This window comes from Peromyscus eremicus, unplaced genomic scaffold (genome assembly GCF_949786415.1).
Source record: "Peromyscus eremicus unplaced genomic scaffold, PerEre_H2_v1 PerEre#2#chr22_unloc_1, whole genome shotgun sequence".
NCBI lineage: Eukaryota > Metazoa > Chordata > Mammalia > Rodentia > Cricetidae > Peromyscus > Peromyscus eremicus.
In genome coordinates, this window is record NW_026734286.1 from 10,574,720 (window position 1) to 10,601,459 (window position 26,740).

General features: G+C 57.3%; 1 protein-coding gene across 1 annotated transcript in view; it reads right to left on the minus strand.

Annotated features, from left to right (window-relative positions):
• Positions 1-26,740, minus strand: part of Dot1l (DOT1 like histone lysine methyltransferase) — a 42,449-nt gene that overhangs the window by 8,679 nt on the left and 7,030 nt on the right. Inside the window, exons 2-21 of the mRNA XM_059252141.1 lie at positions 22,860-22,903; positions 20,360-20,434; positions 17,502-17,565; positions 15,299-15,527; positions 13,632-13,726; positions 13,088-13,150; positions 8,621-8,676; positions 7,894-7,973; positions 5,325-5,393; positions 4,902-5,008; positions 4,232-4,273; positions 3,137-3,244; positions 2,804-3,035; positions 2,468-2,581; positions 1,961-2,052; positions 1,773-1,874; positions 1,480-1,617; positions 915-1,040; positions 304-788; positions 63-198 (exon numbers count right to left, since the gene is read on the minus strand). Coding sequence (XP_059108124.1) covers positions 63-198; positions 304-788; positions 915-1,040; positions 1,480-1,617; positions 1,773-1,874; positions 1,961-2,052; positions 2,468-2,581; positions 2,804-3,035; positions 3,137-3,244; positions 4,232-4,273; positions 4,902-5,008; positions 5,325-5,393; positions 7,894-7,973; positions 8,621-8,676; positions 13,088-13,150; positions 13,632-13,726; positions 15,299-15,527; positions 17,502-17,565; positions 20,360-20,434; positions 22,860-22,903 — 2,457 coding nt within the window. The remainder of the gene's footprint in view (positions 1-62; positions 199-303; positions 789-914; positions 1,041-1,479; positions 1,618-1,772; positions 1,875-1,960; positions 2,053-2,467; positions 2,582-2,803; positions 3,036-3,136; positions 3,245-4,231; positions 4,274-4,901; positions 5,009-5,324; positions 5,394-7,893; positions 7,974-8,620; positions 8,677-13,087; positions 13,151-13,631; positions 13,727-15,298; positions 15,528-17,501; positions 17,566-20,359; positions 20,435-22,859; positions 22,904-26,740) is intronic.

A 26,740-nucleotide genomic window follows, 5' to 3' on the forward strand; every position in this document is an offset into this window, starting at 1 on the left:
GCTCTGTGGAGTGCTGCCCAGCCAGCCCTCACACACTCGGGCTTCTTTCACTCGGCCCTCACCTTCTCACTGCCCTTCTCTGAGGTGAGCGGCGAGGTCGCCGGGGAGGCAGGCAGCGGGTCCTGGGGGCTGAGCTTCATGCTGCTGGACAAGCCGGGGCTCTGGTAGGGAAGGCTGCTTTCCTTGGCGTGCTCCGCCCTGCAAGGAGAGGCCAGTCATGCTAACTGGATTCCCAGCAAGCAGCCCGTGCCGACAGTCCCGGACAGAAGACAGAAGCAGAGCCCCTACACGGCCCGTGCTCACCGAGGGTGCGGCTCACTGGCAGCTGCTCTGCTAGAGCCGGTATGGTCCTGGCTCAGATGCCGCCTCAACACAATCTTGGCAGGTGACAACCGGGTATAGTCTGGCAAAGCCAGGCCAGACAACTTTTCTAGCCGAGGCCGGCCACTGTGGCTGGGGGTGCAGGGTACGACCTCCTGGTCCAGGGGGGAGGCCAGGTACTGGGGGGTGTTCTGTTTGGACGAGGGCCGACTAGCTGTGCTGCAGAGCTCGTAGCTGGCGGCGTGGCCATTCATGGAGAGCTCGGGGCTCATGCTGCTGAGGTGCGGCAGGGAGATCTTGGCACAGTCCAGCTCAAGACGCAACCGCCCAGCATCGGCCTCCAGCTCGCGGCCCAGGGCACCCTTGCCACGCAGATGCAGGGACAGAGCATCGTCGGGCGGTACACAGGACTTCAACTGCAGCAGCTCCTGCTGCCGCTGGCTCTTCTCCAGCTCCACGATGCTGATCTACACCATGGGAGCTGCTGTCAGAGCAGCCTAGGCTCCACCCGGGAGCAGGGGCGTGTCAAGGGGAGCCGAGGCCGCTCTGAGGCCCCACCCACCCCTGCTGCCCTCAACAGATGGACTGCCCACCTGCAGCTCCAGGCAGTGTCTCTGCTTCTCCGAGATCTGGCTCCGCAGGGCCTGCTTCTCTTTCCGCAGGTTCTCCAGAGACAATGTGGACCAGTCCAGCCTCAGCTCCTCACACCGGGCCCTGAGCTGTGGGCACAGACCAGAGTCTCAGCAGCTGAAGGCAGGAGAGCCAGTCTCTCTGGGCAGTGCGCTAGAGCCAGGCTACAGTTGTGGCACGCGGTGTGTCACACACAGCAAGGTGAGAAAGGCTTGTGGGACACAGTACAGAGCCCCTGGTGTGATCAGGTACAGTGATCCTTGCCGAGCCCAGCAAGAGTGTGGAGGGACAGACCCAAGTCCGACGCCCGGAAACTAACTCCGGAGTGGGAGATCCTGCCCTCCACCCTGCCTGCGCACACAGCCCCCGCGCCCACCCCCTCCCCCTGACACGCACGCACGCACACGCACTCACACGCACGCGCACACACGCACGCGCACACGCACGCACACACACGCACTCACACGCACGCACACACGCACTCACACGCACGCGCACACGCACACACACGCACACACACGCACACACCAGCCGCAGGCTCTGGCTCCGCAGCTCGCTGTTGTCCTTCTCCAGCTGCTCCGACTGCTCCCGCAGCTGCTGGTTGTGGGCAGAGATCTCCTTCTGGGCCTGAATTAGGTCATTGTAGGTCAGCGCCTTCACGCCCAACTGGGGATGGAGAGGACAAAGCAGAGTGAGTGGAATCCCAGTGCACAGGGACAAAGGGGACGACAGGCACCCTGCAGCCCTGACCAGGGGACAGACGGGCTCACACGGGGCTAGCCATTCCATGTCAGTACTCCCACAAGGACAAGGGAAGTCACCTCATCCAGCTTCTGCTGGAACAGTCTGTGGATCTCCTCCTTCTGGGCCTGGCAATGCCCGAAGAGCTGCTGGGCGGTGCCCAGCAGCTGCGTGTTCTTCTCCTGCGAGCGAGCGAGGACAGAAGCAGGTGACCTCAGAGCCACCCGGAAGCGGAACAACTACTGACACTGAGGCAGAGCTCACCCACCTTCTCCTGGTCCAGCAGCTGCTGCAGGTTGGCCTTGTACTGTGGGGTCTTCGTGTACGCCAGGAACTGCAGGTACTGGATTTTGAAGGACTCTGGAGGGACACAGCACAGCGTGTGACCAGGGCTGATGCCAACACCCTTCCCTGAGCGAGCAGGAGTGGTGGCCGGCAGACACGTGGAGCTACCTAGGGCTTGGCCTGCTGGAGGGCCACCCCTTCCTGTGACTCCCCCTCTTCTTATGCCCTACACCCCGAGAGCAGATCCCTCCTTCAAGTAAGGGACTTGCCAGCATTTCCTGTGGAGTGAGTTATTCTCCACCAGGTTCCCCCAGTACTGACGGTCACACATGTCCCCATATATGGCACAGGGTCCCTGAGGTGAGCCGGGTCACTCTCAGCCATTCACAGGGCAACAGAAGTCTCTTCCACACCATCCAGCAGGCTTGACTGGGGCCCCACCACATACACAGCTCCCAAGAACTGCTTCAAGACCAGAGCCATAACCCACCTAAAAGTTTCTGTAACGCAGGCGGGGTGGGTGCCACCAGCAGCGGATTCGGGGAGTGGAGCTGCGTGCTCGGAGGTAGCTGGTAGAATGGGCTATGAGGTGCCCTGTACGCATCTGCAGGAGAGAGGGTCCCCATCAGTCACCAACCATGGTCCTATATACACTACTACAGGCAACAAATGCCTCAGCTTGGCAGATCTGAGGCCTGACACAGCATGGGACCCCGATTCCCACCCAACAGCTCCTGGGGTGGGGTCACAAGCCTAGTCCATGGCACAGAGCCCAGACCCACTCGGACGGACGGGGACTCCAGAGGACGGAGGGAAAGAGGCTCACCCTGGGGTGAGGCCGGGGCTGGGGCTGCGGGCGGGGAGCGCAGGAGGTCCAGCGTGCTCTGGCTCTTCTTGGCCTTGCGCTCCGCATTGGCAGCACTCATTTTCTTGGGCCGCCCGCGCTTCCGGCCAGCCATCTTCCTGCCTTTCTTGCTCAGCTTCTTCTTCCGGGCTTTGGAGGGAGATGGCTTTTTGACAGTGGCCACACCTGACTTTTCCTCCTCAGCACCAGAGTCCTGGAGGACACAGGCAGGCAGTGAGGGCCACAGCAGGAGTGCCCGCAGGGACGCACCTCGGGCCCCCGTCTACCAGGCACGCGCAGGGGACGGCCTCTCACCGCAGGGACCTCGGTGGCAGCAGCCTTGCTCTCCGGGACCTTGGTGGGGGTGGTGGCGTTGCTCTTGTTCTCTCGCTGCTGCCGTCGCCGCGCGGCCTCCTGCTCCTCCTGCAGGGAAGCGGGGACGCGTGTCCAGGACGCGCCGCAGGCTCCGGCTCCACCGGAACCACTCAAACGTCCACACACAGACACTGACCTGGGCCCACAGCCCCTAACGGGGAAGCCTCGAGCCTCCACGGTGTTGCAGCCCAAGGCTGCCCCTGCTCTGGCAGCTGCAGAACCACGTGGCAACGAGAGCACGTGGGACATGCCAGCTAGCATGGAGACCCGACGGCCCCACTGGGCAGGATGGCTATCGCCCCTAAAGGGCTAGGCAAAGTCAAACCGCATGTTAAGGCCTATGTCCTCTTGGCACAACCTAACCACCGCTGACTTGAACCCAGGAGCTGGGCCGACCTTCCCGAGATGCACACTTGCATGCATCTGTGGAACTGGGAGTGAGGGGTGCGGGAACTCAGCCGCTCGCTGAGACTACACCGTTCACAATCTGGTATGCTGCGCAGGATGCCCTCCTTGGTGGTGTGTAGCTAACTGTAAACTGTCTACACACCTGTAACCCGTCAGCCCACCACTTCACCAAGCACCAGCAGGGAGAACTTGGTACTCTGCCATTAGTGACCATGCGGAGTGAACAGACGTTTACTCCCGCCTCCCCAGGGAAAGTCGCCTGGTAGCTCAGCTCTGTATGTCTCTGGGACAGACAAGCTAAAGCCCAGCAGATGTGGCCAGAGAAGTGCCTGCCACGGAGCAGACTGCCCAGCCTTCCAGGGTGCTAGAGACAGGCACCCTCAACTGTCTGTGCACAGCGCTGGCATGAGGACGCACAGCACGGTGTGACAACGGACCTGTTGGCACCTGGCCCTCTGCAGGACCATCATCCACACAAGATGGACACTAAACCTACCACAGAGCTGAGGGAGGCAGAAAGCACCCTTGGTTGGGCCTGGGTACCTTGGTCACACATCCCACCAGCACACATTCAGCCAGCCACCATGACCCTCATGAATGTCACAGTTGGGAGAGATGCAAACTTACCCTGAGTTTTGGATTTTTCAGACTAGAAAAATAGTTTTCAAGCTAAAGAGAAGAGGAAAAAGCTTTGTTAGAAGCGAGCCCTGAGCACGGACACGGGCAGCCGCCCACAGACGCTGTGTCCCACAGAGCTGCCAGGCACACCAGCGGACACCAAAGGCAGCACAGCTGGAGCGAATACACAGCCCAAGGCAGTTATCCTCCTTCTCAAATGACTGCTAAGGACCAAGGACAGGACCGCCCGGGGGGACACCGGCGGCTGCACTGGCCACACAGAGGGAACGCGTGCCTCAGCTCAGGAGTCTTGAGGACCCCCTGCCCACAGCAGGAAGGCTCTCGGCTGACCCAGGTAGGCCAGAGAACAAAAAGCAGGACTGCCGACACCCGGCCTCAGGGACGGATGAGAACAGAGCTGGGACTGCACGTGGAAGGCTCCGGCAAGGAGGGGAGGCCATGCGGGGACCATGAGGAAGAGGCCAGCACACACCTGGGGAAGGCTGGGGGACAAGGGGGGAAGGGATGACAGAGACCAGAGGCCTCCGGATATGATGCCAAAACTGCTATGGGCACTCATTCATCAGGGAGACCAAGGGCTGAGACCAGAACTGCCGGGGACATGGCTGTGACTCTCCCCCTGCGGAGGGTGCCATGCTGCGCTGCTGTGGGCACTCACTATGGTGCGGTCAATAGTGTGCAGGTAGTAGGAGACGGGCTTCCCAGTCCACGACACGGAGCCCTTCAGGGGCGACAGCTCCACCACGCGCATGATGGTGCCGATGTCTGTGGAGGAGCAGCAAGTCAGGACTGCACAGGAGGCCTGCACCCCACACCAGTCTCCACAGCACCCCCAAAGGCTGCCTAGCTGACACAGGGGAGGAATAATCTGGGGCCTGACACGTGAATGGGGTCAGGCTTCGAGAGCAGCCACATCAGAGTGAGGGTGCAGACATCCAAGCCCCCAGCCCAGGGAGACCCCAGGAGGGCTGGCCACCTCTGCAGCACCATGTCCACAGGGGACGTGTGTGACACGCGGTGGACAGAGGCTGGGAAGCAACTAGCTGAGGACCCTCACTGCTGGGCTGAGCGCGGAGCTTACCACTCAAGTTCCTGCTGTTGATCCTGAAGTTCAGAGGGGCAAAGGGCTTTGAGGAGACGATTCTGCCACCTGCAACACAGAAGCCCATCACTGCCATATGTGTAAAAACCCACAGAGGCACACACAGGCATGAGGTGCCCACGAGACGCTAGGCATTCTCACAAGCCCTCTGGTGCTCGCCTCTGACCCTGCACTGTGGTGACAACTGGGTGTCTGGTAAAAGGGTTGTAGTGGGGCCCAGAACCAGCACAGGCACAGGAAGGAGGAGCTAGGCAGATGGACCTGCCTGCAGCATCCCCTCAGAAAGGCACTGGGAGGAACCCCACAGGCACGGAGACTCAGTGATCACCCCGGTATTCCGGCAGCCGAGAGGACTGTCATGAGTCTGAAGACAAACTGGGCTATGCAGCGAGACCACGGTTTCAAAGAGACAACAGAGAAAGATCCACAGAACAGAGCTGAGAATCTGACTGGCTGTTGACTGGGACAGGGATCAGAACCAAGTCCCAAAGGCAAAAAGAGCCTTGCCAAACCACACAAAGACTCAAATCCGGGACAGCCACAAGGAACAACCTTAAAACATGGTAGTCTAGTTTGGAGGCACCACCTTTAATCCCAGCCCAAGGCAGGGATGGGCAGACCTCTGAAAGTAGTCTAGCCTGGCCTACATAAAGAGTTCCACAGCAGCCAGAGCAACATAGAGACCCTGCCTCAAAACCCAGCCCGACTCTTGTGAATGGAGCAGATCCTTTTCCATATGGAGAAGAGTGCTGGGGTGGGAGGGGAGAACGAGACAGATCGTCACCAAGCCCAGGCTGGCTTTGAACTCCTCCTGTAGCCCAGGCCAGCCCAGGAGCTCTAAGCCTCATGGGCGGTAGACCAGGCCTGACGCCCACAGCCAGTGACAGCTAAATCAAGATTCAAGACTCCCCCTGGCACAGTGGTGCATGTCTGTCACCCCAGCACTTGGGGAGCTGAAGTACCCATTGTTCTGGGACAGCCTGAGCTACACAATGAGGCTCCCTTTTCAGCACGCACGCACGCACGCACATCTGTGCACCAGCCTCTAGCCCCACTCCAAGTCCTGCTCTCTGAGTCCTGTCCATCAGCAAAGGCCCGGCCTGGCCACAGCAGGGTCAGGTCCACGTCTCCAGTGTGCAGGAAAGCTGAAAGGCCACAGGCCAGTCAGGCCAGCACCCTATGAGCTTCCCTGGGCAGTGATGGAAATGACCTGCCACCACTGACCATGCAGAGGCCCAAGGGAAAAGCATGGTCAGGAGAGGGCCACAGGCACAATTTGAGCCCCATGAACACCCACAAGTGGGTGCTTTTGCTAGATAATTTTTTGCCAACGTGACACCAACTCGGGCCCTCTAGGAAAAGGGAACCTCAACTGAGAAAAACCGCCTCCAGCAGACTGGCCTGCAGGCAGGTCATAGGCACTGTCTTGACTGACTGGTGTGGGAGGGCCCAGCAAGTGGTCATGAGCAGCGCACAAAACGTAGCTGAGCGCTGAGCGCTGAGCCTGAGGCAGTCAGCAGTAGAGGCTGCTGCAGGCCTGCCCTGCTGCCCTCTGGGACGGAATGGGATCGGCTGTGGGAGGCGAACAAACCCCTCCCTCACACAGGCTGCCTGGGCCACGGTGTCTCTGTCACAGCTGCACAGAGGGCACATGGACCACACTGCAGTAGCCGTCAGCAGGTGGACGGGGCAGGGAGGGCAGAGCACTGCCACCCAAGGCTGGGGCTGGCTGTCACCAGAGCCTGGCCCACCTGACCACTGGGGGTACCAGCCCTGAGGAAAGAGGCAGTAGACAGAGGGATACGCTAACCGAGGACTGGAGAACTCACCAAGTCACAGCCTGACCCCACACAGGCAGCACTAAGAAGCTAAGGTGGTGGTGGACCCTGCAATAAAGTTCAAGGCCGGCGCTTGGCTATGTGACTGAGTTTCAGACCAGCCTGGGTCTAGGCTAGAGCCTGTCTAGTGGGACCTTCTCTAAAACACAAATGAGGGGACACACGAATGAAAGGGAGGCGGGCTGAAGCCCAGTGGGGAGTGTCTGTTGAGCATACAAGGCCCTGGGTTCACTCCCGCACCCTAAGTAACTCACTCTAAAAGCACGGGGAGCTGAGGATCTGCCCCACAGCAGACACTCATCACCTCTGTGACAGCAGACAGCTGCAGAGCGGGGGAAAGTCCTCCGCAAGGGGCGGTGTGTGCTCTACCAGTTCTTCATTCTGAAGCTCTCCATCACGAGAGGCACAAACACACGGGTGGGTACAGCCTAAGCTCCCGAGCAGAGCCCTGGTATGCGTGCTTGGAGCAGGAACCTGCTCCTGAGCTGGGTCAGCCCTTCAACCCCTCTGCTGGCCATCGCGGGCACGCGGGCACGTGGGGCAGGCACCAGGGCCCCGCACTTCTGCTGTGCAGCCCAGGAGCTGGGGAAGGAGGGCAGGAAGCAGGTGGGGCCTGGGGCTTCCATGCACTACCCGTCATGATGATGTAACTGCATGTTCCCCTGGAGAGGGTGGCGGCACCAGGCCTGTGGGCAGGAGGGCTGCGTTACCTTCCTTCATGTTTGCGAATCGCTCCTTCAGCTGGTGATCCACCTCAGGACCAAAGGCAAAGTTATTCACAAATATAACACTGCAAAACAATGTTTCAGTTCAGTAAAACTGAGGCTGTGCACATCAAGTCCCAGCCTGGACACAGACTGCTGCCGGTCCCTGCCAGGTGCTGCCCCCCACCCCCGCCCACCCATCTGAGGTGAGCAGAGTAAGCAGGAAAGCAGGGGCAGGAGACAGGCACAAAATTCCCCTCCGAGGAGGCCGCAAGATCTGGGCTCAGTCCAGCACCAGGCGCCTATTTTGAATATGGGCACTTCTGAAATAAAGCGGGCTTCCTGGAAGCACTCCCTGGCCACAGAGTCCAGGGAGGACTGCTCATGGAAGACAGGGTAGTCATAGGGCATGAGCAAAGGGATACACTGACAAGCAGGCAGGTGCATTGCGGCAGGCAGGTGCATTGCGGCAGGCAGGCACCACCCCCAAGAGAAAACACCTCGATCCCGATAGACCCGACCCCATGATGAGGACAGCACAGGACGCTCAAGGGGACCAGCACAGGGGCTACCGCACCCCATGTGAGACCACAGCCAGGCCAGCCCCCCGAGGAGGGGCTGGCACTCTTGAAGCAGCAGCCCCACAGTACCCTCCACGACAGCCACCCACATCTGGGGAGCCAGAATCAGAGGCCACAGCACAGCCAGCAGCACAGCCCACAGCCGGCCGTACCTCGTGTTGGCGATCCGTTCCCTCCACTCCTCTGAGAGGAAGTCACCTCGTTCCAGCTAAGAAAGAAAGGAACACGTTTACTCACAGGCTTGCTTGGTTCAAACCCAGTCCCCGCAGCTGCTGTGAGAGACATGGAATGAGCTGGATCTCAGGGTGGGGAGGTAACCGTGGACAGCTCTGCAGAGGGCAGGGCCTGAACCCCAGCGGGAAGCAGCACCCACTCGGGACAGACAAGAGGATGGTGTCGGTCCAGGTGAAGAGTCACAGTGCCATCTGCTTGACCAGCCAACCCTCTCTGCACGCTAGACTGTGTCCCCAGAAAAGCAGCATCACACAGGCCATCTGCAGACTCTACAGACATGAATGCATCGCTGTGGCCAGGAAGCCACTGGACCAACCATCCTGTCACTTGTCATCATCCATGAGGGCTGTGCCTGAAGAAGAGGTCGCCTCTATGCAGCTTGCATTAGTCTATGTCTGCTGCACATCTGACCCCAACCTGCGGCCTGCCCCAGTTGCGGCCTGCCCCTCGACCCTCACTCTGTCAGCACTGATGTCACTGAGGCCAGAGTGTGTTAAAGGGAAACAGGGTTTTTTTCTTTTTTTTTTTTTTTTTTTTTTTTAAAGATTTATTTATTTATTATGTATACAGCATGTATGACTACAGGCCAGAAGAGGGCACCAGATCTCATTACGGATGGTTGTGAGCCACCATGTGGTTGCTGGGAATTGAACTCAGGACCTCTGGAAGAGCAGTCAGTGCTCTTAACCTCTGAGCCATCTCTCCAGCCCCGGGTTTTTTTCTTTTGTCTCTCTTCGTTTTTCCGAGACAGGGTTTCTCTGTGCAGCCCTGGCTGTCCTGGAACTCGCTCTGTAGACCAGGCTGGCCTCAAACTCATAGAGATCCGCCTGCCTAGGGAGTCCTGGGATTAAAGGTGTGCGCCACCACTGCCCAGTGGAAACAGCTTTTACCCTGAGTACCTGGAGCTACGACACTCAGAGACCCAAGCAATTTGGGTTTTGAGTTCTGCAGACCCCCACCAGCTGTGGCACCGGGCATGAGCCCCAGGAGAAGAATAGTCTGCTCCACATGGAGATCATGGGGGTGGGAGGTTGTTTAGCTGTTTACAAAGCCCAAAAGGCAGAGACATCCATGGACAGATGGACAGACATATAGCATAGTCCATCCATGTGCTGGAAAGCTACTTGGCAATAAACAGGAGCAAAGATCCAATGCACAATAGGCCACGTGGTGCAGGACACCACAACAGGCAAATCTACTGACCACAAGTGGATTATGAGGACCAGAGAAGGAGGGAGACAGGGATGCCGACCATGGGTAATGGCAGAGGCCCACACTGGAGTCCCCATGAGGTGTGGAGTGACAGGATGACAGGGCCACCTCCCCAACCCGCTAGGACAAGGCTGTCCCCTGCCAGGAGTAGCTACACAGCCTCCATCCTCCAGTGGACGGACCTGGACTGGGGTGGCCAGGGCCCACCTCTCATCCAATCTACTCCTGAGCGGCCTCTGACTCTGCTCTGCTGTACACCAGCCTAGCCTGGGGATGGGGACTTCAGCTGTCCTCCAAATACAGGGCAGCACCTGGGCCTGGCAGCACCTGGGCTCTGGGCTCCCGCTCTCCCCTAAGCTAAGCTGCAGCAGAGCCCATGCCTCCATCACCCTGCTGTGTGTGGAGTCTGAGCTAGGAGAGAAGCCATGGTCCCTTAAGCTCCGGGGCTGCTGGGTTTCCGTCTCTGGATGAAAAGACCCTGCAGTGTGTTCTGAGACTCCTGGGAGGAGGGGCTCTGCTAGCCCTCATGTCCCCGGCTGCCCAGGACAGACCTCACCCTGCAGCTGTGTCACGGGTGGAGCCGGGGGCGTTCCTCCACCGCAGGCCCCAGTGCTGACCTGGCCAAGCAGGCCATCGAGTCTGGGGAGCCACTTAGCCGTGCCATCTGTGTCTGTGGCCAGGGACTCTCAAGTCCTGGCCATCTGGCCCGGGATGGGAGCCCAGGCCTGAAGCAAGGTGTCTACTGCTGTGCAGGAAATCTCCATACACTCCGCCCTGCAGGGAGGCCCCTCAGACAGGAAGTCCCTGGAACCGAGCGGACATGCTGAGCCCTCCCGCCCCAGGAACAGGAGCAGAAAGGACAGCCGAGAGACGCTGGCACACCAGCCGAGCTGCTGGGGAGGGAGGCTCAGGTCTACGGAGCCACCGGGAAAGGACGCTCTCCGGCCTGTCCTGTGCCTGTGGGCTGTGCAGTGCCCTCCACGTTCCCAGCTTTGTGAGTCGTCCCGCATGCTGGAGTGGGTCCTGGGGATGCAGCTCTCTCGGTCATTTCTGCTCCTGGAAGTGACGCCTCGCCCACAGTCCCGGGAGTGACCCCTGTAAAACTCTGGAGTTCTCCAGGCTGGGCTTTGTTGGTTCTCTATCTGGGAAACATTTGTTCACATCCCCCAAGCAACAGTGTCACAGCTACACCTACCAACATGGAAAAGGCAAGAGGAGGGGAGGAGCACATGGCAGCTAGCTCACGAAGCAAGTGGGAAAGACTGACACAACAGGCCCCATGGAAGCCTGAGGAGGGCCAGAAAAGGTCACCACGGATGAGACCCAAGAGGCCATGGTCAGACACAGACTGAGCCGGTGCAAGAATCCATCAGCTCAGTCTGGAGTGCACAAGAGCGAGGTGCTGAGGTCTGTGGACACAGCCTCAGACACACGCCCCACGGGCACACCTCAGAGGGACTGCCTGCCCGTGGCGTACCTCGGCACAACCACCGCCTGTGATAGGGATGCTTAGGCAGCTGCAGCCAGCATCTCAGGAGTCACAGACTACTCTACTGTCTTCCAGGGTCAGGGGTCAAAGCCCAGAGACCTCTCTGAGAAGAGGAACTGCGTATAAAGCCACACTGCCACACTGCCAGGGTGATGGAAGGCAGGAAGCCATGAGGTCACTAAGCCTGGGAATGGCAGGAGGCACCGCCAACAGAGATGAGGTGAGTCTGCCCCAGGCTTGCTTAGGGCCCTGGAGAAGGGAGGAGGGACCGCCAGACTCCACTCAGCCACTGGGGGAGCACACCAGCACAGCTGGCTGGGAGGAGGGACCGCCAGATTCCACTCAGCCACTGGAGGGAGCACACCAGCACAGCTGGCTGGGAGGAGGGACTGCCAGACTCCACTCAGCCACTGGAGGGAGCACACCAGCACAGCTGGCTGGGAGGAGGGACTGCCAGACTCCACTCAGCCACTGGAGGGAGCACACCAGCACAGCTGGCTGGGAGGAGGGACTGCTAGACTCCACTCAGCCACTGGGGGGAGCACACCAGCAGAGCTGGCGGCAGCAGCACTAGGCAGTTCTGGGCAGGAAGAGTCAGTCCTCTGAGCTGTTCTTAGGCTCCCCCGGCTTTTCTCCTGTGTGCTTCTCCACAGCAGAGGACAGGGCTCATGACCTGCCAATCAAAGCTGCGGCCCTGCGGCCCTGTGGCCCAGGCCAGGCAGGTGCCCGAAGCCTCCTGGACAAGGGGCTGTGGGAAGCCAGAGTGGACACAGGAACGGCCAGCAGCCACTTTCTCTATCCCTGCTGCCAGGTTGCTTCTGATGGTCACCGAGCCCTCAAGAACTGCCCTTGGCCTTAGCCCTGAGGCCTCTTTGGCCCGACAGTGACACCAGCCAACATGACAAACACCAGCCACACCACACCTTAAACCATAGGCCAGGTCATCCAACAATGACAAGCTGAGAAAAAAGAGGAAATAAACGACCAGGAGGCCACCCGGGACCAGGCAGGGTCTTCCTGAAAGCTGTGCCCCGAGTCGAGAACCAACAGGCCCCACCAAAAGTGTGAAGAGTCATCATCACAGTTAATGAAGTCTTGGGAATCAGGTCCCATCTCCTGGGTCAGACACAGGTGTCAGGTGGGCCTCACTCCTAACAGATTCCCAAGACCCTCAAGAGACTTTCACCAAGAAAGCAGGCGTGAGCTGGGTTTATTGCAGGAAGGGTGACAGACGCAGAGCAAGGCAGAGCCATGGCCAGTGTGGTCTGGCGCCCACAGCTCACAGGCACCACAGAAAGTCACTGCAGACTGCCCCTCCCGGCCAGCGCGCAGGACGGCCTAACCGTATCTCCACATCAAGAAGCCAAGGCCCAACCCTTAGTGCCACAAGCTGCAGCGAGGCTGCAGCTCAGCGGGGCGCACCTGCCGGGCTGGAAGGCTTGGCTCAGCAGAGCTAGGCACTTCCTGCCACGGCCCACAGTCAGCACATGTTGTCTAGGGATGGTGCCCGGGCCAGGGGAGCAGGAAAGGCAGAGCTCAGAAGGGGCTCTACAGTCAGCTCCAGCCCTGTGCCCGTAGCCACAGAGGGCCTATGGTCACTGGTCAGGGCTGACTGGGGTCAAGAGAGGAGGGGAAAGGGGCTGGGCTGGGATGGAGGCCGCGGGCATGGAGCGATGGCACTCACTGTGTATTCTGCATGCTTTTTTCCATACCATTTCATCCACTTCCTGAACTCTCGGTCCATGGTCTGAGGGAAAGAAAGCACACAGCCTGTTATACACTCAGGGAGGCCGGGGCGGGGGAGGGTCCACAGGCCCTGCAGGATCACACTGGACAACACACTGGGAGCTATCTACAGCAACACCGCTGTGGAACATGGGGGGGGGGGGGGAGGACACCCACAGGAGCCATGGTAGAGTCACAGGGTCCCAACCCTCCAACAGAGCCCAAGATCATCCTCTGCAGCTCCAGCAAGAGCCTGAACCCCACCCCGGGAGGAACAGATCGGGGGCGTCCACAGGAAACGTGCACCCTCTCAACTCCAGGAGGAGGTGGCCATGCTCTGCCAGCGGCAGGGTGTGCTCGTCATGAAGGTCTGCAGAGCCTGCCAGGGACACAGGCACTCTGCTGGGAGGTGCTGGGTGTCGCAAACACAGAAACTCTTGGCCGGCAAGAGCCGTGCCCAGACACAGAAGCCTGAAGCAGCATGCACCGTCTGCTCTGCTCACCTCCGCGTACTTGGCTGGGATGTCCGCTTTCTCCACTCCGTAGTGATGTTTGCAGTTGGTGGCAGCAGCGACCTGAAGGACAACCTGCCCCACACCTTCAGCCAGAGAGACACAGGTCAGAGTCTGTGTGGCCTCCACAGAGACCCAGTGGCCTCAGCCACATGACAATGTCCCTTGGCATCAGAGGAGGTCAATCAAAGGCACAGCCCTCCGGCAGAGGTGTCTGCGCCACTCCACTACCCACAGTGCCATCTGTGAAGCTGCAACCTGCCTGTTCCCCCTCGGCACTTTGGCAGGCCTGGCTGTCTCTGCCTGGGGATGGCTGCACAAGGCTCAGCAGTCCCCAGAAAGGCACGTCCTCACCTAAGTCGCCTTGGTCCTGCTGTGGCACAGACAGCCACCAGGCCAGTGAGCGCCCGACCTAACAGATGTGCTGGAGGACGGAGAACAAAGCGAGAAGTGCGGAGGCTGTAAACCCCAGCGAGCGAGCGGCACCTGCTGGCCCTGTGCCGGGAGCCAGGCCTGCCACACTGCTTCACGCCACTGAGGGTCGAGGCTCGGAAGATGAACTCCTCCACGTGGCAGCGCAGTTCCACCTGACTGTCCGCAGGGCAGTACTTTCCACTAACAAGCAGCTCAGGAGCACAGGGCAGAGAAGCCAGGAGACACACAGTGCCTCAGGAGCACAGGGGCTGGCCAGGAGGCACCCCTCCACAGTTTGGTGGAGAGTGAGTGGCAAAGCTACAGTGCCTTGGGGAGGGCTCTAAAGGTCAGGGACCCAGAAGGCTCGACCTTCAGGACTGGACCAGCAGCTTCGAAAGGAGTTGCAGGGAGTAGCTGGGCCTTTTCCAGCCTCTACCTCACCCCCCATGAGGTACAGGAGATAAGCCCTGTGCTGGGCAGTTTTATGTCCACTTGACACAAGCTAGAGTCATCCAAGAGGAGAGAGCCTCTATTGAGAAAATGCTCCCATAAGATCAGCTTGCAGGCAGGCTTAGGCCATTGGGCATTTTTTTCTTTCTCTCTCTCTCCTTTTTTTTTTTTTTTTTTTTTGGTCTTTTGTCTTTTTGGCTTTTCAAAACAGGGTTTCTCTGTGCAGCCCTGACTGTCCTGGAACTTGCTCTGTAGACCAGGCTGGTCTCAAACTCACAGAGATCCACCTGCCTCTGCCTCCCGAGGGCTGGGATTAAAGGCATGCACCACCACACCTGGCATATTTTCATAATTAGTGATTGATGGCCCCATTGTGGGTGGGGCCATCTCTGGGCTGCTGGTCCTGGGTTCTCTAAGAAAGCAGGCTGAGACATGTGGAACAAGCCAGTCAGCAGCACCCTCCACGGCCTCTGCATCAGCTCCGGCCTCCAGGTTCCTGCCCTGCTTGAGTTCCTGTCCTGACTCCTTCAGTGACGAACAGTGATGTGGAAGTGTGAGCCGGATAAACCCTTTCCTCTCCAACTCCCTTTAGGTCATGGTACTTCATCACAGCAATTGAAACCCTAACTAAGTCTTACCCCAAGCAAAGCAGACACCATGAGAACCACAGCCCCAGACTCTGGGGAGAAGTCCTGAGCAGGAGCACTGGTGGCTCAACCAGGTCCTCCCTGAGAAGCCGTGGCTGCACTGAGAGAGCCAAGGACAGCTTGAGGGTCACGCTACAAGACACTCACCACTGCCCAGGTCTACAAACAGGTCATCCTCGGTCATCTTGATCTCGTCGATCATCTGGGCAACCAGGTCGAAGGAGGTCTCCCCGTACACTTCAGGGGAGAAAGGCTCATAGTTGTTGAGCTTCTCGGGGTCGGTTACAGAGTGGTTGTACACCTGCTGCAGGATGTGCCGCAGGAGCCCATTGGATGGCCGAGTGTTCAACTTCATGGGCTGCGTGGTGCCCTTCCACTGGGGACAAGAGCGGACATGACCCATCACGTCCCACAGCAGCCAGCAGCACCTGCCTGACCCCCAAAACTTGAGAGGCTGAAGCAGGGAGAAGACTGTCAGTCCAAGGCCAGCCTGGACTACACAGTAAGATCCTGTACCAAAACCCCAAAAGGTCCCCAGGTGTGGTGGCGCACGCCTTTAATGCCAGCACTGGGGAGGCAGAAGCAGGCGGATCTCTGAGTTTGAGGCTATCCTGGTCTCTAGATCCAGATCCAGGACAGCCAGGGCTGCACAGAGAAACCCTGTCTCAAAATAAACACAACAGGTGGGGGCTGGAGTGTAGCTCAGTGATAAAGAGCCTACTGGGTGCATCCCAAAGACCACAAACAAAACAACACACAGCATCGTGAGTGCTCCTCCAAGTGCACACAGCCGGTTTTGGCACGCTAGGCTTCTGTGTCTGACCCCTCTGTGGTGATGGACTGTGCGCCCTAATCAACTTGCCTGAGGATCAGCCAGCCACTAGATTAGACACGGAGGTCAGGCAGTGGTGGCACATGCCCTTAATCCTATCACTTGGGATCTCGTGCCTTTGCTTGGGAAGCACACATGCCTGTAATCCCAGGGAGGGATGTCTGGGCAGAGGAAGGTGCACCAGGCGTGAGGAGACAGGAACCCGCTCTCTTTAGCTGAGGATGTCGTAAATACTAGTGGCTGCTGTTCGGCTTCTCTGACCTTTCAGCTTTCCCGATACCTGGCTCGGGTTTTGTTTTTGTTTTGTTTTGTTTTGGTTTTCGAGACAGGGTTTCTCTGCGTAGCTTTGCACCTCTCCTGGATCTCGCTCTGTAGACCAGGCTGGGCTCAAACTCACAGAGATCCGCCTGCCTCTGCCTCCCGAGTGCTGGGATTAAAGGTGTGTGCCACCACCACCCGGCAGCTGGGGGAGGGTATTAATTGACCATCTAGATTCGAACAATACCCCTCCACACCAACTCAGGCATCCCATTTAGGTTACTCACATGAAGGTGAACTCTGACTGGACCTTATAAGCCTCCTGGCCTAAGCCCAGCCCCAGGGTCCCAGGAGGCCCTCCTCACTCCAGGCTCCCTGGCAGGTATGTATCCTCCCAGAACACACCTCAGACTCTCTAACCTTGAGACAGAACTCAAGTTCACAAGGAGAGAAACAGTCTAAAGAGCTGCAGACTCCCAACGGCAGTGCCAGGCTGGCCCTATGAGTATACCCTGCACACCCTGGCACTCATCTACAGATCTGAGATACCAAATGGAAGGAGGGATTCCCTCGGGGAGAAGGGCTCAACCCCTTAGTCTCATGGCCGTGGACACTGCTGGCCACAGCACCGGGATAAGACACAACAGGACAGGAGAGCCCCGCTGAAGGGGCCAGGCCCCAAGCCTCTCGCTGCCCCACGGGAGCCCTAGTGAGCTGCTTCAGCTGGTGTCCCCACGGCACAGTGATGACGGTAGGACCAATGCCCAAGGGCCACCACTGCAGAGCTGCAGGAGCGTCTCAGCTCAAAGAGCCACAAAGCTATCCTATGCCAGCCCAGCGTCTCTACACAGCCACGTCTTCCACAGGAGCGTTCCCTGACACCACAGAACCCCACAATGGCCAGAGATCCCTGTGCCTTCCAGAAAGACCACTAGGTGCTCAGTGGCCGAGCTCTGCTGCCTGCACCCAGCTTGTCGGCTTAGGTGGGCAGGCGGAACACGGCTTCATGAGGCTCTGTTGTAAGCAGGGCAGCCCTCCCTCCAACAGGAGGAGCAGACTAAAGTATGTCAGAGTTCCGAGGGTGCCGACACCTGCACCCCTGCTGCCACCCGACCCCCAGCCTCACCAGGCCAACCGCCCTCCCCGGCACTCTTTCACAGGCACCAGGAGGTCCTGGTGCTTGTCCGCCCTGGGGCCTGCAGCCAGCACCATGCACACCCACTGGGGAGTGGACAGCCGCGCAAGTGGGGAGCCACCTACCAGCTGGTGGATGCTGTCGATGGCTCGGTTGTACTTGTCACACAGCCTCTGCATGCTTTCAAAACTGAGAAAGAAAGGCGGGTGCGTCAGTGGGCTGCAGTGTACCCAGCTTTCACAGATGTACAGGGCTGGGCAAAGCCTCCAGGAAGGCTTGGGATCCAGAACCACCTACACAGCAGGCCGGCCAGAGCTGCACACTGCGACAGAGTCTGGCCACAGGACAAGTGCAAGGACAGTTTGGCCAGGTCTGCAGCCACTGCCTGCTCCGTGGGCAGACCACGTCACGATGAGGAGGAACTCAGGAACAAGCCACTACAAAGACTGGGCTAGGGCTGGGGAGATGGCTCAGCAACTGAAATGCCTGCTGCCAAGTATGAGGTCCTGAGTTCGAGTCCTCAGAATCCACATAAAGCTGGACAGGGGGCAGACATCTGTGGTCCCCATGCGTCTAAGACAGAAGGGGGTGGGGTCAGCATGTGCAGCAGGGAAAACAAGGGACTGTCTCAAATGAGGTGGAAGGTGGACAGCCACCCAGGTTTCCCTGTCCCCCATGAGGGCACTGTGCGTACACACACACACACACACACACACACACACACACACACAGGCACACGCACACGCACACACGCACATCCCGTGTCCAGCCCTCTCAACTGTAAGGACCACGTGAGAAAGCTGGCCCACACTCAACCCTCACCTAACAAGTGCCAGACAGCCAGGGCTACACTGTGAGTCTGTCTCGAATAAGAAAAGAAAGCAGAATTGGGGCTGAAGAGGTCGCTCAGTGGTTAGAGCACTGGCTGCTCTCTAGAGGACCGGGGTTGTGTTCTCAGCACTCACACAGTGGCTCACAACCATCTGTACCTCCAGCTCCAGGGGATCCAACTCCCTCTTCTGGCCCTTGTGGGGTACTGCTCACACATGGTACACAGACATACAAGCAGGCCAATGTTCACACTCAAAAATAAAAATAAATGAAATTTTTTTCTTTTTTCTTTTTCTTTTTCTTTTTTTTTTTTTTTTGGTTTTTTTGAGACAGGGTTTCTCTGTGTAGCCCTGTCTGTCCTGGATCTCACTCTGTAGACCAGGCTGGCCTCGAACTCACAGAGATCCACCTGCCTCCGTCTCCAAGTGCTAGAATTAAAGGCGTGCGCCACCACCGCCCGGCCAGATACGATCTTTTAAAAAGAAACAAGCAGAGACAGTGCCAAGGAGTGTGTGGGCAGTGGAGCCCGCCAGCCTCTGTATGCCAGGTCAGGAATCTGCAGCTTCCGAGACAGGCATGGGGCAGGACGGCTCAATTAGGGAAGACTCCTGGGCACTAGGAGTGCCAGGTGAGGAACCTGCCTGATGCCATCATAAAGGCAGGAGCCATTTGCTTCATTGTTAAAAATGTTTCTATTTACTCTAAGAGCTGAGTTGCTCTGTTTCCTGGAACCTGACCTTTCCCATGACCTTGGTTTGGGTTTTATTTTTATTTATTTATTTTGGTTTGTCTTTTAGGATACCCTTACCCTACCTGACTCTCCCTGATCACATGTTGATCACAACGATGATGGTTTTTAAGGTCTTTTTATAGTTCCTTATTGCCCGGTTGTCTCCCTTCTGTAAAACTACAAGTGATTTTACTCCTTAACAGGGGCCCAAGAGGTGGATCCAGGGATGCTCTGTTTAACCTGACTTAGGAGGCAGCTGCTGGCCAGCTCTTGGGTGCACCCCAACAAAAATCTTATTCTCGCCGTTGAGATTAACCCAGGCAGAAGCAGCACAGTTCTGGGGACCCGGGACCACTCTACACCTTGCATGCCCAGGGAGGTTCGCAATGTCCAGAGCCCATAGAGAGCCCCATGCTTGGGGGAAGGGGCTCTGTGGCACTAATACACACAAGCAGCTTCCTCCCCGTGTGAGGTAGTGATGTCCTAGCACTCCAGCATGCTACAGTCCTTTCTATTTCTCCGGAGGGACCCAGGCCAGCAGCAGCCACAGGCAGAAACATGGCTTCCCTGAACTGAAGGTGCTGTGGAGAGGCCAAGGCAGGGTGCGGTGGTGACACACACAACCCAAGTCCTAGCTACTTAGGAGCCGAGCCACGTGAGCCCACAAGTCTGAGATCAGGTTAAGTGAGTCAAGAAGGCCAACACTTCCATCAATAGGGCCCAGGGGTCCACATGCAAAGCCCTGGGTGCGTTCCTCACAGGCCAAAGTAAAATCCCGGAGGAGCTTCTAGGGTTATGAACTCAAAGGCAATGAGACAGGGTCACCCCAGCTCCACAAGGACAGAGGCTCCTGCCCTGGTCACCTGGCTGCCCACCTGTCTCTTACACACCAGAAAGGTAGGCTTCTGTGCCCTGTGGGTTCAGAGAGGGGACCTGCAACACAGGGGCTCACACTCAGACGCTAATCATGGAGTGGACAGAGGCCCACCCAGGGGACTGGCCCAGGGTCACCAAGGCTGACCAGCATCAGGAGCCCTTTCTAGTAATGAGGTCAGGGGACAAGCGAAGCTTTGCAGGCAGTCCAGAAGGAGCAGGCTCTGAGCAGGAGGTAAACAAACCCACTCTCGTCAACATTCCAGGGATGCCTTCTCTTCTCCACCCACTCAGTCCAGGAGCAGAGGTGCTGGGTGGGGACAGACACCCTACCGCCTCACCCACACCTACCTAGTCAGAGCCAAGGGCTCCCTCACCAACCCTGCTCATTTCCTATGCACCAATTCAAGGTTGTTCAGAGTGGAGTTCCCAGGGATGGCCTCATTCCACCAGCCAGATAGACTTTTCTGGAAGCTTTACACAGATGGCTGGCAAGGTGTGGACAATCAGGCGGTAAGCCAACAGCTCACTCACTCCCTTCCTGCTCACCTTTTGGTGTCATAGTCGATCAGAACGTAGTTCTCCATGGCCAGCTTGAGATCCGGGATTTCCTCGCAGACCCACCTGAAATGGAACACAGAGCTTCTGCTGGTCTAAGCCCTACTCTGGGGGGCAGCGGGGGCAATACTGTGTACCGTGAAATGACAAGCTACTGAGAAATCACATGGATTTTACGAGGCCAAGGTCAAACAGTGCTGCAAGTGGAAAAGAACCAAATTCATGTGTTACGGTAAAAAGTAAAACACTAGCCAGGCTTGGTGGCACACGCCAGTCATCCCAGTAATGGTGGGTGGGCTGAGGCACAAAGACTCCAAACTCTAGGCCAGACTGGGCTCCAATAATGGGACCTTTCCCAGAAAAAAGAAAACAAAGCCGGGCAGTGGCACAGGCCTTTAATCCCAGCACTCAAGGGGGCAGAGTTCAAGGCCAGCCTGGTCTACAGAGTGAGATCTGGGACAGGTACCAAAACTACACAGAGAAACCCTACAGAGAACCAATTCCACAAAGATGTCCTCTGATCCCTCCCCCCATGTGCATGTGTACACACACAGATATATCAACTGCACACAAACACAGTAATAAAAAAAAACTCTAAAAGAGAAGCTGGGTTTGGCGGAAAGAGCAGGGGTTCAAGGCCATCCAAGGCTACATTGTTATGTTCAAGATCAGCCTGGGATATACCAGATAGTAAAATTTATTTATTTATTTATTTATTTATTTATTTAGAGGCAGGGTCTCTCTACACAGCCCTGACTGTCCTAGAACTGACTATGCAGACCAAGCTGTAGACTAGGCTGGTCTCAAACTCAGAAATGCTCCTGCCTCTGCCTCCCAAGTTCTGGGATTAAAGATCTGTGTGCCACCATGCCCAGCATTAAAATAAAATTGTTAAGAATTAAAAAAAAAAGGGGGGGGGGGTCCTACACTGAAAGTTATAGAAGGCTACAATGGCAAGGAGCACCTAGGAAAAAGCTCCGTTCCCTAGTAATGACATCTTCCATGCTCCCCAAATTCTTCCTCTATTCAACCCTGAAGCACGTCAGTCCCCAGAGACTGCCTCTGTCTGTGGCCACATAATTACCCCATGTGTGGGATGGCATGGACCAGGTGCAGGTGCACAGGTCAGGACCTCAGATGCCGGCCTGGCCTTCCACTTGACCATGCCCTGCTCGCCACCGCCTGCACGCAGCTGGCTGCCCATGAGCTCCCAGACCCACTCTACCGTGTCTGGCTAGGCAGGCTCTAGGGATGTGATCTGAACTCAGGTGCTTGTTTTACCCACGGAGCCGGCTCCCAGTCTGCTGCTCTGCTTTTCACCATCACTGTGACTGGTATACACAGTGGCTGGCCACGCCCACCTTGGTGGGGGCAGAAGCCAGGCTCTTGTCCTAAGAACAGTGATGTGTTTCTGGGGATGCAGGAAGGACAGGTGCTAGGGTGGCTCCTGGGAGGGTCGGCATCTAGGTCTCCCTGTCCCTCTTCTCTGACCTGCCTAGGTGGGGGAGACAAGAAAGCACCCATCCAGAGGATATGTTCTATTCCACCTGCAGCCCCCACCTCAACCCGCAAAAATGTCTCAGCTTTCACTGCCTGACTGTTACGTGTTTTAGTTATTATCTGTGGGGGGGGGTGGAGTTGTGCACATACGCACTTGCAGATGCACAAGCACACGACAGAGCAACATGTGTACCACAGAGCGTGGGGGACAGAGGACCTCCGCAGACTGGTTGGTCCTCTCCTTCCATCCCCACAAGGCGTCCAGGGATGAAGGTCAGGTCCCCGGGTTCGCACAGTAAGCACTACACCCACTGAGCCAACTCCCTGGTCTCGGCAGCCCAGGCTGACCTGTAAGTCACACTGCTTGCTCCACCTCCAAGCACCCAGTGGCAATCTAACCGAGTCCAGGGTCGCAGTTCTGGGGTCTACCGGGCTTTTCTCCCCTAGTCTACGTCCACTATTTCGGGAGCCTCAGAGGGCAGAGGCTCCAGAAGTAGGGCACCAGAGCCATCCCACCAGGCAGCCACCCTGGCATCGTGCCCCTGCAGGTATCAGGATGGAGGCCCCCTCACTCAGCACCATCACATCTTAGTGGGCCTCACGAACTCCTGTCTTTCTCCGATCCACCTAAGGGCAGGGATTAGTGAAGGAAGACAGGGAGCACGCGCACACACACACACACACACACACACACACACCCGCTCCATCTTATAGGAGGCTGCAGCTAAGGAGCTGTACATGAGACCTGGCTCATCCCTGCCACGGCAGGGGAGAAAACAACTGAGGTTTTCTCTGACAAGCGCAGTGTGTGGCAAGGGCTATGGCAGGGCTGCCCTGAAACCGGATGCCTCTGCTAGGGCTCCTCCCATCACCACGCTACTGGCTACTTGTGGAGGCCCCAGTGAGGACAGCACAACACAAGTACTGGGAAGATCAGGAAGCGGGCCACCCAACCCCCACCCCCACCTCCCTCACCCCACGCAGCACTCACCGGATAGTCTCAATAATCTCATGAGCAGCATCGTGGTGCTTGTCCTGAAAGAGAAAAGGCTGCAGAGTCGGTTCTGGCCACCACACAGTGACACCCCGACTCTTGTTCTGCAATACACACCCACGGCACCAGGACCTCAGAGATGCTGACCCAACATTCCCCAGAGCTGCAGCCTGACTCAGAACTTTGTCTCCCTGCAAACCTGACGGGTGCTGGCAAGTCCTAGAGTCCCACCAGGCCAGTGCCCCCACCTACAGAACGGGAAACAGACATCACAACCACTGGCCAGCACTGTGCTGTGCCTGAAATCAAGCCTTGCCCCAGCATGACCACTCAAGGCCAGACTTCACTCTGTCACCATGAGATGAAGCCCAAGGATGCCAATCACAGACTGACAGGAAGCCACCGAGGGAAGAAGAAAGACCAAAGCAAGCAGGAGACGACGCAATGCTCCCCCCCCCCCGGGCTGGCCAGTGGCCCTGTGAGCTCTCTGCCCTTCCACTCACTGCACCCCAGCCTCAGACCTTCCCAGCCCCACGGTGGAAGTGAGCTGTGGGATGATGAAGGCCGCAGGCGACAGTACCTCGTGAGAACAGACACACAAACACCACGCTGGGTTCCCCAGGGCCCAGGCTCCCTCCCAGCTCTGTCCAAGTTCTGGTCGTCACCCTCTGCCACACAGGAGCTAGAGACTTCCAGTGGAGCCCGTCCAGTGCACAGTCACAGGTCACAGGGAACACTCAACACAGCCATGAGCACGGGTGGGGACTCTGAGTGTCCCTGCAACCCTACGTCTCTGGACAGTCTCCCACTGCGGCTGTGTGAAGACGACCCCACTTAGACAGGGGCTTTGTGGGGGGCATTAAATCTGGAAGTATAACCTACAGGGCTCAGGACGTCTGTGAAACTTCCATGATCACAAGTGCTGGGAGGGGACTGAAGCGGGCAGCTGGCCAAGTCTTGCAGGGAACCCCAGCAGTCACCACGCCAGGGTGAGTCACCCACGTGCACTAAGTAACCCCAGTGAACTCACGGGTCGCCTGTGGTCTGTGGCTGGTGCCCTGTCTGGGGTGAAGTGACGTGCCCACGTCTCCCCAGTGATGTCACACAGCGGGGGCAGACTGTTACCCTAATGCCTCACCTCTTCCTTTGTAACAACAAAGCGCATGTTCTACTTCTGCCGTAAACTCCCAGTCTCCCCTCTCCTCAGGATCACCCAGCCACTCCTGAGCACCTGCGGCACCCACCACGGTGGTGCTGAGCACTGCTGAAGGAGCAAGCCCAGGCAGTTCTCACAGCTGCCAAGCAAGCATAGCACCACCCACCACAAGCTTAGACTCGGAAAGCTCTTAGAAATGTTGGGGGCTCAAGAGGTGGTCCAGTGATTAGAGCATCTGCGGCTCTGGCAGAGGACCCAGGTTTGATTCCCAGCACCCACATGGTGGCTCACACTCCAGCTCCAGTGGATGTGATGCCCTCTACCGGTCTCCACAGGCACTGCATGCACATGGTGCAGACACGTGCAGGCAACACAACTAAACACAGAAAATTAATTTAAAAAAAAAGGGAAGGAAAAAGAAATGCCTGGCTAGCAAGGTCACAAAACAAGGTCTTGACATGGTGGCACACACCTGTCACCCTAGCACTTTGAATGGTGCACGCAGGTGGGCTGGGAATTCAAGGTCTCCTGAGCGGCATGGAGCTCAAGGCTGGCCTGGAATAAGAAAGACTATCTTCAAAAAAAAAAAAGGGTAGGTGGGGGCTTGGGCACGGTGTCTCATGCCTTTAACCCTAGGTAGGTCTCTGTGATTTCGAGACTAGCCAGGCCTACAGAGCTTCAACAACCAGAGCTGTTACACAGAGAAACCCTGTTTTAAAACAACAAAAATAATAAAATAAAATTTAAAAAGAAAAAGAATGGGGAGGGGAGGGATCCACTTAGCTAAGGAAACACTGGGCAGTACCAGAACGCACTGTTGGTCTTCCTTCTATGGCACCTCAACAGAGGGCCTGGTGGGGACAGGGCTCCGCAGCAGACGATTACCTGCCATGGCCAAGTTCCAGGCCAACACTGTCAGTGAAAACGGAAACACAGGCATACTGGCGCGGGCCTGTGCACTCAGGGGGCTCAGGCAGGAGGCTGGGGATTCTCAGGGCCTCCCTCGCCCATGCTCTGCAAACCCCAAACACCATGCTCCAACCCAGCCCTTGGTTTTCTGGCCCTCCTGCCTCCACCTCCACGCTGGGACTAGCCTTGCAGGGGTTTTGTTTGCTTGCCTGTTTTGTTTTGTTTCAGACAGAGTTTCTCTGTGTAGTCCTGGCTGTCCTGGAAGTCCCAGAGATCCACCTGCCTCTTCCTCGGTGCTGGGATTAAAGGTGTGTGCCACCAATACCTGGCCCTTGTAGGGTTCTTAAAGCTTCCCAAGTACTGAGGACCAAGAGCTAATGTCCGTTGGGCCCTCCTATGTCCACAGACAATCCCGGGCTGTGCAAACTAAGAGGCACAGATTCTTTCCAGCTATGGCTATACCTGGCCTTCCACTGATCTCTAGGAAAGCACAGGCATGCAGTCACCTGGGAAGAAAGGGAGTATGCTGGGCACGGCCCCAGGAGACCAGGTTCACCCGAGAGGTGCTGGTCTCTTTATACGGGGATGTCATCTAGGGATGACAGCCCCTACTGGTCATCCTCCACTGGTTACACATCTGGCACAACATCAGGAATTCACTGCTGGGTGGCCAAGCCCTTTTGTCCCTTTCTCTCTCCCAGTGCTAGGGATGGAGCCCTGAGCCTTGTAAACACTAGGAAGGTCACCTACTGAGCCACTTCGGTCCCTTCTGGAGTTGTGAGCAGGATCATCAATGTAGACTAGCTAGTGTGAAATGCCTAACCCTGCCCTGGCCTCCAGAGTGCTGCTGGAGGTCACAGACATGTGCCACCCACACCCTCTTTACCAGCACCACAGTAGTTCACTTCCTCCATAAGACGTCCAAGTGCAGCTGGACATGGGGCACACGCCTTTAATCCCAGAACTTGAGTTCGAGGCCAGCCTGATCTACAGAGCGAGTTCCAGGACAGTGAGGGCTACAGAGAGACCCCGTCTTAAAAAACAAAGAAATCAGAGAGGCCAGGTGTGATGGCCCACAGCAAAGGCAGGTGAATCTCTGAGTTCAAGGCCAGCATCATTTTAAAAAAAAAAAAAAAAAAAAAAAAGGGCTTGGCATGGTGGCACAGGCCATTAGTCTCAGTGCTCTTCACAAAACATTCAAGTGAAGCCAGACATGGCGGGGCACACACACCTTTAATCCCAGTACTCGGGAGGCAGAGGCAGGCATACAGTTCAAGACCAGCCTGGTGAACATTGTGAGTTCCAGGACAGCGAGAGCTACACAGAGAAAACCCTGTTTCTAAGGCAAAAAACAAGACCCACTCTAAGGTGGTCCCCCAAATAACATCACCCCAGGAATTGCACAGCAAGCTGTGAGAGGTTGTTCCAAACTTCCTCCTGGACTTGCTCCCCCAGTGACTACCAGTTGCTCAGACCAGATGCGAGCTGACCAACAAAGCCAGACAGAGCATACACAGCCTACAAAATGGCAAAGGGGGCAGGAACTTCACACAGGGCTGTGCTCAAGATCAGCTCAAGGGAGTCGACGTCCCCAGCCCAAGGGGACAGACTATGACCACAGGGAACCCCAGTGGGCAAACCAGAGGCATGCATCCTGCAGAGAAGCCTGAAGAGTGACCTCAGACATTAGCAGACCTGGTCCCACAGGAAGGGGGGACTAAGGACCCTGGCTCCAGGTGGGCAGCTCAGACAGACATGCAGCACCAAACGCTCTGAGTGTCCCCTATGGCCCCGCCCACTGTACCCTGTGAGA